Here is a 9569-nt window from a genome sequence, read left to right on the forward strand (position 1 = left end):
TATTTAGAACCGAATTTTGTCTTTATATATTCTTTTTAAAATCGTTCGAGTTTTTAAAATTTTATTTTAAAGACAAGTCCAGATTAAAAGTTTCTTGATTGTCTTAATACTCTCCTTATCTGAAATGAAATAAGGAAAGATAAAATGTTGAATACATAATGTAGGGTGTTTTGTATTAAAATTACTCTGCTATCAACTCTAGTTGTCGATATGGGGAAACTGAAATTTTACTGTATTTTCCATATTACGAATCCTTTTTTTTAAAATCAGTGTAATGAACTTAAAATTACTTTTAAATGAAACAATTAATTACAATATTATACAATTCCTTAATTAGATAAAATATAAACTATGTGCATCTAACAATAATAGCTTATTATTTGTATTATATACTACAAATAATAGATGGAAAATACACAATATTAAATACAAAATCTTATAATTTCTGAAAAGTACTTACATTCTATCCAGGCAACAGTACATTTTCAGACTATTATAATACATTTGTTCAATATCTGACAAAGGGTCATATGCACGAGGAGATATAGCAACTAAAGAAGTATCTAAAGCATTTTCCCAAGGCTTCAAATTTTTCAAGATAGATTCTTGAATATTCTTATCATGTGGAGATAAAATCTAAACAAAACAATCACACAATTAATAATACAAATCTAGAACAAATAAATATATTAGAATATAAAGTAAAATGAATTTTACAAAACAGCAATGAAATAATAAATTTAAAAAATAAATTTTAATTTGAAGTCCATAATTATATATATTTTACATGAATCTAGAGAGCAGCTAAATAACTAATCAAATAAAAAAATTTACCTGAGCACCATTTGACCAATAAACCTAAAAAAAAAAAAAAGCATGTGAAACGTTACACAGCAATAACAATATAAAATAAAACTGATGAACACAAAAAAATATTCTTTGATTACAACATGAATGAATGAGCATATAGAAGGTTTTAATTTTAGCATAAATGAAAGAGTGAAGTATTGAAAGCTTTTAATATTACTTCTAAATAAATGCCAAATTAATGAACTCTCACCAAAAATTATATTAATAACAAATCTATTATTTTTATACCATAATTAATTACCATTTCTATATTATAAGGATATTTTCATAACAACAATAAATATATATATCATATCAATGCTCAAACCAACAGCATTCTGTACATCATAAATTAATATATTATAGTATATATATTATTTAAATAAAGAACTTTTAAAAAAATTTCTTTTTAGAAACCATATATGTCACTATTACATAATTCAAATTGTATAGGCTATTCGGAATATTCTCTAAGTAACATTAAAAAAAATAACAATTGACTGATGATTAAGGCATAGAAATAACAATACTTACTTATTTTACAGTGATATGCCATTTTGAAATTCTGGGCATACAATTATTCACTCAAACAAATTTGAAAACAGAAAGATTCAGAGATTAAGGCATGCAATCTCGGTTTTAAAATAAATAAATAAAAGTAAAAAAAGATGTACAAATTAAGAAAAGAAAGACATCAAACAGGATTTTTTAAAATCTACTACATGAAAAATATCATGAAAATAGTATATAAGATTTAAAAAAAAAAAAAAAGTCTTGAATATTTCATTGAAATCTATTAAGACCTATACAACTTTAGGAAATTAAAGAGATAAAAGTTACAATATATGCATCAAGAAAGAAAGTGCACTCACTTTGTAACCATTATCATCCTTTGGATTATGAGAAGCAGTAACCATTACCCCAACCAGGCAATTAAGTTTCTTAACAGCAAAGGGAACAAATGGTGTAGGTGTTATAGCAGAAAAAATATATACTTTGAAGCCTTTTAAAAGAAAAGACACGGCAGCCAACTGAGCAAACCTAAAATTAGGTAAACAGATGATTAAAAAAAAAAAGTATGACATGGTGCAGGTTTATAGAAATGGTTTATTTTTCAAAGATTGTTACATAAAAAACTAGCATTATAAAAATATTAGTTGCAAGTAAATTCCTTTTAGAGAGCAGATAATTTATAGCTAGTCATCACATAAGAATTTTACTAAGACAAAACTAAATATTTTGAAATATAAAATATGTCCATAAATGATGAATGAGCATATATATAATGGGGTGATGATACAAATTAGTATTAACTATGAAATAAACTTTTGCTGAGACTATTATATAATTTTAGAATATAAAAGAGGTCATTTAATATTAAAATTTTTTATATGGCTTAAAAAAGTAAATAAAAATTAGATATCTTTCAATAAAAATAGTCGATTCACTTTTGGAAAACTTTATTTAAACAATTAATTAAATCTTAATATGCATAATTAATGTAATGACAAAACTGAAAACATACCGGTGACTATTATGTCGATTATCAAAACCTATAACAACTCCTCTGTTTTTTTCATCAGAATTGACTATTCCTTCAAGATAGGCTGCAAGACCTTGAGATGTCTGTATTATAACCAAATCATTCATAGCAGCATATCCTGGTCCCATTTGGCCCCGCAGTCCTAAAACAAGTAAGCAAAAATCACAAAACCAAAGTACTAATTTACTGTAAATTAAAACATAAAAAACAAATTGCACTTTCATTAATATTCTTTTATAAAGTTGCAATACAATTCATAATGATGGAGAATGTATTGATATATTCAAAATTAATCATATATTCTCTCTTTAGGCAGCAGAGCTTGCATAAATATTAAATTAGGTAAATACCAAATTCAATACATTAAAGCTGCAGGAGTCATCAGTGTGTGTGGGGAGGGTCAAGATATAGCCTAATATTTTCAACATTTGAACTTAAAAAATCAATAATTTTGGATAGATTGATGTAAGTTCGGGAACAATTATTAAAATGAATTTTTAAAGAAATTTCATTTCAAAATAAAGTAGCATTACCTTGTTTATTTGCTTATTGCAGAAAAAAAACCAAGAAGAATAAATACTTGAAAGAAATTTCATATCTGATGAATGGAATATCGAAATTCCCCAATGTATATTACTTCAAAAACTTAGGAAGATGAATTGTTATCTACAGGACAGATAATTGAATATAGAAAATCTTTCATACAGGTATATTTGAATGTAAAACATATGTAGTTCAGAATAATTTTTTAAAAATTTCAGTTATTTAAAAATTAAGGCAAGTTTAGTTTATTTATATTAACGTCCTGTTTTAAAGCAACATTAGGGCTGATGTGGTTCGATGACGAGGATGGCACCCAAGTTGCTACCCCCTCTCCAAACTACCACACCACACCGGTGGGACTACATTTGACCTCTATGGATTTAACGTGTACCAGACAAGCTTACAAGACTATTCTTCGGTAAAGCTGGGTCTTGAAACAGGAACCCTCAGATCTCGAAGACGTGACCTTACCACCAAACCACGACGGCCCAAAATTAGGACAAATGTAAGCATTTTGAAACATTTTATAGCCAATAACTTATGAAAGGCTGATCACATGAAAATAACCTTTATACCATTTTAAACAGCAAACAATTTTCAACCCACTGATTTTAGATTAATTATTGTGTAGTATTTAATTTCACCATTACAAAGTTTTTTTAATTATGATCTGCAGTCAAAGCTCAGTGAGACCATATCACATTCCTCTTAAAAGGGAAAAAGGCAGAAGAAAAATAACAGGCCTATAAAAATATGCAGGAGATTCAGGAAGAGAGATTTTGTAGTTCACAACTTTCCCCACCAAAAAATAAGTTTCATGTTATTAATGAATTATATTAATCAAAATGTTAACTTCTAAAATAAATGCTCTTCTAAATTTTAAAACCTACATTTTAAAATGCAAAAGTAATCTTTCTGACAAATGTTAAATTTAACACCATTCAGCATTTTGTCAAATTTTTATTCCAGATTCAAATCATATACTAAACCAATGATTCACTAAACTGAATTAAAATATTACAAATAAATCTGAATATAAAGTAAAACATTAAGGTAAAAAGTATATTTATAAGCATTTAAAGCATAAGTAAAGTATAAGCATTTGAATATATATATATATATATTTAACCAGATAAACATTTTTTGATTGCAGAAAATTATCCTTTATGTACTTGTAAATACTGGCTTAAGTTATAGGGATTATCGTTTTTTTTTACTTCAAAAATACCTTCTTTTGCCGTATTATTTGATGGACCCAAACTATTTCAATATTGTGGTGAGAAGAGTAAATCAGCATCTCAGATGTGGCTGTGGATAATTGCATTCACTTGCAATTCTGTTAATGTTGAATTAAATTTATTAACATAAATTTTGAGCTTATTTATCCTTACTTTTTGAATCTGGATGCATCTGATTTTGAAATTAATTGTTTTGTCTGAAAGTTCATGATATCTGGAATTTTTTTTGGAATCTTCAATTTCATCTATCATCTGCCAAAAACTAACAGTATAATATTTACAGAAACTTCAGCTAAATATTACTTCTTTAGATAGCTTTAAAAATAAATTATTAATATAAAACAATAGTAATAATAAATTTAAGCAAATTTTAAATTTTATTAACATAACTGAATTATTTCTACAACTTATTATAACTAATAAATTGGGTGAACCAGCTTGCACCTGAAGATGGCTAATAATAAATAAAAAATAATATTTACTAAATTAAGCATTTCATAAATAAAATTACTGTGATGAAAAACAGTTAGATTACTGTCATTTAAGCTTTTTAGTACATTAGCATGAAACTAAAAGCTTAAATGTGTATTTTTCTGTAATTGATAAATAACATTTTAAAGGATAAAAAGAAAAAAAATTTCAACTTTCAATAATTGCTAGAAAAATAAGAGAAATCAAAATAAAGTAGTTTCTATTTTAATAATTAAATTCATCAAAATCAAATTTCTTTTCTATATTTTCTAATTATTCTTTTTAAATAATTACTTCTGCTTGAAAAAAAATAGCTTCATAAAATAAATGAAATTATTGATTACAAGGCCAAAAGAATATTAATACTTGCAGTCCCTGTTTGAGCACAAATTGTTTAAGGCCCAACATTTTTGAACTTTTTTGAAAGATTGTATAACAATTGCTTGGAAATAAATGAATTTACAATAACTTACATGATTCTACTCATAAAAATTAGACACACTTGTTTCTGATGTGCGTTATTAATTTTTTCTTTCTTTTATTCGTTGTATGTTCAATATGTTATAATTCAGACTTAAGAGAAAACTGTAGCTGTCAGCTTACTGAATCATGGTTCAGGTTTAATAAGTTATAGCTATTTATGAACCAAGACAGACAAAAGTAAAAATTTAATTGCTAATGAAGTAAAATCCACAAAAAAAAAAAAAAAAAAAAAAAAAAAAAATGGCAGTAAACTAATGATCACCGAAAGCTAATCTTAAATCACATGAAAAATCTTAAGATATCTAGAAACCTTTTGTTAGCATTAAAGGAAATTTGGGTTTAAGATCATCTGAAAGTAATTCAGAATTAAAGCAAGATAATTTTTTAAAAAAGTAGAAAATTATACTTTTCTAATATTTAATGTGCAAATAAAAATATAAATTCCATTTTGAGCAGCTTACTACATTTTGCTACATAAAGAAATATTTCTATTTATTATTGAAATACTTTAAAAGTCAAATAAATTTTGAATTCATGGGCAAAATCTACACTAAAATATAATGCAAGACTACAAAAAATAAATAAATAAATACCTGAACTAAGAAAAACTTTAGTTATTGATGAATGTAAATCAATTTATTTTTTTCAACATGGTGAATCAAAATTTTGTAACTATGCTAGTCCTTTTTAAAGGAAAGTTCTTCTTAAATTGAGACTGTTTGCAAAGACGTTGATTTCTCAGTTTAACAACTATTGCTGGTTTATCACCATTTGGCAAAGAATTCAGGGATCAATTATCTATATTATATTATTTCTACCAAGTTTAGTTTCTAGGTCTGTCAAAGACTACCGTAGGAGGAAATTAAAAAGAAAATTATTTGCTAGAAACATGACTGCAACATAGAAAGATATTTTTACTTTAATAAACGATATTGTAAGTTTAATTTGCAAAGTTACATTCTAAAGGCACTCATAATGAAATCTGAACTTGATGAGACTTTTTTGGTCAAAATGATTATGAAAATCAAAACAGTAAAATCTTTAAACAGTTAGGGGAAGAAAAAAAAAAAGAATTTTTCTGATATATATGTTAAATTTAGTTGGAGTGCAGACATTAAATGACATTTTTTTAATTCATGAAAGATGTTTCCAAATCCTTAGAAGATATTTTAGAAGCTTCCAAATCACAAGAATTGAGGAAATATGTTCTACAGAGTGGCACATGTTATCTCTACATATCAAAAAAGAGCATGCAAAACATGCTCATAGTTTTTATGCAATTCTGAGCAAGGAATCCAGTCGTTTTTACTAGTTCAGCAGCTTTATTGAGGAATGGGGAATTTAAAGGATCACATGACTCATAAGTTACAGTAGAAATTTTTATGTTTCAAATTAAATGGTGCACAAAAGAACTGCCATACATATAAAGTGTTTAATATTATCATTTAAAAAATACTTTCTATGTTGGCAACTAATGATTTTTGACATCTGGGAAAAAATAAGACAAACAGTAGAAAAGTGAAATTTTTAAAAAAATACTTTTTTTTAATAAAGAAAAAAGTTTTAAAAGCTTATTTAACATGTGGCAAATCATTCTATAACTCTAATTGTGGTCTAATATATACATAAAGAATATATGTTGGGCAATTTCATGACAAAAAACTGGCGCCAAGAAGATAACTAATCTTCTTAATGGTAGTATGTTAAAAAAAAATGTTAATTATTAATACTAAGCAAAGGATTAATCTGCATTAATTATATGATTTAATATCTTATATATTATTTTGAATGCATTTTGCAGAGAAAATCTCTTTACAAATGCTAAAAGGAGCATATTAAAATTACTTTTAAGAATAATAGATATAACATGTACCTGCAGTGCCAAAAGTCAGGCGCTTCATCAAGATCTTTTCAAGAACATCATACTTCTCCAATGTTACTAAACTTTTAATGTCATTGCTTGTACTCAAACCCTAAATAAAAGCATTTATTAAATAACTGATTTAATTTATTACACCAAAGAAAATTTTTGAGATAATTTTTCACATTTTCTTCCAACAGCTTTTAAATTTTACAATTTATTACAAAATTTTATTTCTAAATTTTAGTGTTCATTCATGAAAAGCTAAGCAATTCAATTTTTCTCTACTTATAAAAATAGTAAGAATCAACTTAATTTTATAAAATTTGAATTAATATTTGAAAGATGCATGATTTTCAATTTTGATAAAAACATTTAAAATATATATATATATATATATATTAAACTAATGTTAATTTCACATAACAAAATACATATTTCTAAGAGTCAGAACTACATTCATTTTCTGACATTTTGGATTTCACCACTAAAGAACAGTAAGATTGAATTTAAAAAAAATAAGAATTTAAATAAAAATAATTAATTTAAACATAAGCCAAATTTTCTCATATTGAAATGTTTAAAAAATTTAGACAACACTATTTAAATTTCAACATAATTCTTACTGTCTGAAATAGAAATATCCTTTCTAAGTCTTTTAAAAAATCTTTTATTACCCATACATACATATACTCAAGTACAGAAAGCTCAAATTTCAGAATTAAGATTACATGTTTATGATAATCCTTATGAAAAGAAAATTTTTTCATAAAATGTAGTAGCAGCAAAATATTCAAAAATTATTAGTTTTGCATTTGTTGGAAGAGATTTTGAAAATCAAAGAAAAAAAAAATCAATTAATAAAATTTTGTTCAAGAATTCAATGAGTAAAGTAATTTAAATCTGCAAGCGTATTAACTTATTATAAAATCAGAAATATAAAAATTCAAGAAATCGAAAAAGATGCCATATCTTTATAAAATAATACACATAAATCAATAACCTTTTTGAATAAAATGTTACATGAATGATTAAGAATATAAAATAATTCGGGTGTAAAATATATACAGATCTTACATCAGCATATTCAATGTACTCTTGGATTTTCTTATTCAGTTCGGCACTAACTCCTTTATTTGCTGCCGACATGGTCAAATGCTTGAAAACAAAAATAAGCAATGCGAGGCAACGGAGCTCAATCACACTTCTATCATTTAACTTTTGTATACATTGAACACACATGCGCTACAGTTGTAGTTATTCTTTCTCGTAGAATCAAAAATTTCAAAATCGCAACCTTCAATTGATTTACAAGTTGTTCAACAGCTGAGATTAGATTACTGCATCCGAAGCTTTTTCTAAGTTTCTTTTTAAACGAGAACTCGTTGCTTTATTTTATTTTCTAGATGGTAATATTCATTTTTTGAAAAATAATTATTCCTGAAGAAATTTTTATTTTTTATTTTCATGATGAGATACTCTCAGTGGAAATCTGACGAAATATTTTCATGTAAGATGGTAAAATTCATTACGAGCTGTTAACAATGATTGCTCTTCAGCAACATGTGTAAAACCATTTGATTATATATATGTGTGCGTGTGTTTGTTTAATGATTTTTTAATCTAATTTAAATATTAAATGATTTCCTGATTATGATCTTAAATTAATCCATATTACTTTATTCAAAAATGTTTTCTTATTTCCTGATACAAATCTTACTTAAAAAAATTATTTCTAACACACTTTCTAGGAAACTGATAAATATTGTAATTTCTCACACTCCGAGTGAAATCCCTAACACCTGCGCATCTCATTCAAAGATATTTAAGATTCCCTTTCCTAAATCGGCATGTGTCAAAGAAATCTTTATCAGAATCTCATAGTAAAATCCCTTTAAAAAATGAATCTTACTCTTGTATTGCGATGTGAATGGAAACGTTTCTTTATTATCGATCTTCTTCCTCTTATACAAATTTTGACTCCCGTGGAAAAATAAATTGAAACTAATTTCAAAAGACTCTTTCTTTCGGTTATGTAACTGCCAATAGACGATAGTAAATGGATCTCCCATATCTAAATGTATGCAAAACCCGCCATTTCTAAAAATTATCACTTCATTTCTAGTGATCAACTGGATGGCTGGGCGGGAGAGTGTAAAATCGGTGAAGGAATCAAAAGTGAAAAAAAAAAAAACCCTTAATAAAAATACTTTTATTGAATCAACCCTCTCCTTCTACTTCTCCGGTGTTCTGCCTCCTTCATGCAGCAAGAAAACGGCTGTAACTTAAGAATATTGTCAGTTAAAAATGAACAAATATTCCATGTTGAGCATGAAAGGAAAACGCAGTCTTCTGAAAGAGTATGATCAACTTCTCAGACTATGTCAGCTGAAGACTGATGGTATGTTTAAAGTTTCCAAACTGTTGCTTCTGAAATGTTCGAGTGGTAATGTTGGTAATTTAAATCCGGAAGAGCGAAAATTTGACGAATAATTGAAAGTGATCTGGGAAGGATGAGGCTTCAGTAGACCGAACACTTTAAGATTAGTGAAATAACTTGCTAAATCTTTTTATAAATTTT

At 26.2% G+C, this 9569-nt stretch overlaps 1 protein-coding gene across 1 annotated transcript in view; it reads right to left on the reverse strand.

The window, feature by feature from the left end:
• LOC129958985 (phosphopentomutase-like) overlaps positions 1-8227 on the reverse strand; it is a 28248-nt gene extending 20021 nt beyond the window's left edge. Inside the window, exons 1-6 of the mRNA XM_056071750.1 lie at positions 8066-8227; positions 7001-7100; positions 2375-2534; positions 1722-1890; positions 835-858; positions 461-636 (exon numbers count right to left, since the gene is read on the reverse strand). Of these exons, the coding sequence (XP_055927725.1) occupies positions 461-636; positions 835-858; positions 1722-1890; positions 2375-2534; positions 7001-7100; positions 8066-8137 (701 nt within the window). The 5' untranslated portion in view covers positions 8138-8227. The remainder of the gene's footprint in view (positions 1-460; positions 637-834; positions 859-1721; positions 1891-2374; positions 2535-7000; positions 7101-8065) is intronic.
• Between the last annotated feature and the right edge of the window lie 1342 nt (positions 8228-9569).

Source organism: Argiope bruennichi, chromosome X1 (genome assembly GCF_947563725.1).
Source record: "Argiope bruennichi chromosome X1, qqArgBrue1.1, whole genome shotgun sequence".
Lineage (NCBI taxonomy): Eukaryota > Metazoa > Arthropoda > Arachnida > Araneae > Araneidae > Argiope > Argiope bruennichi.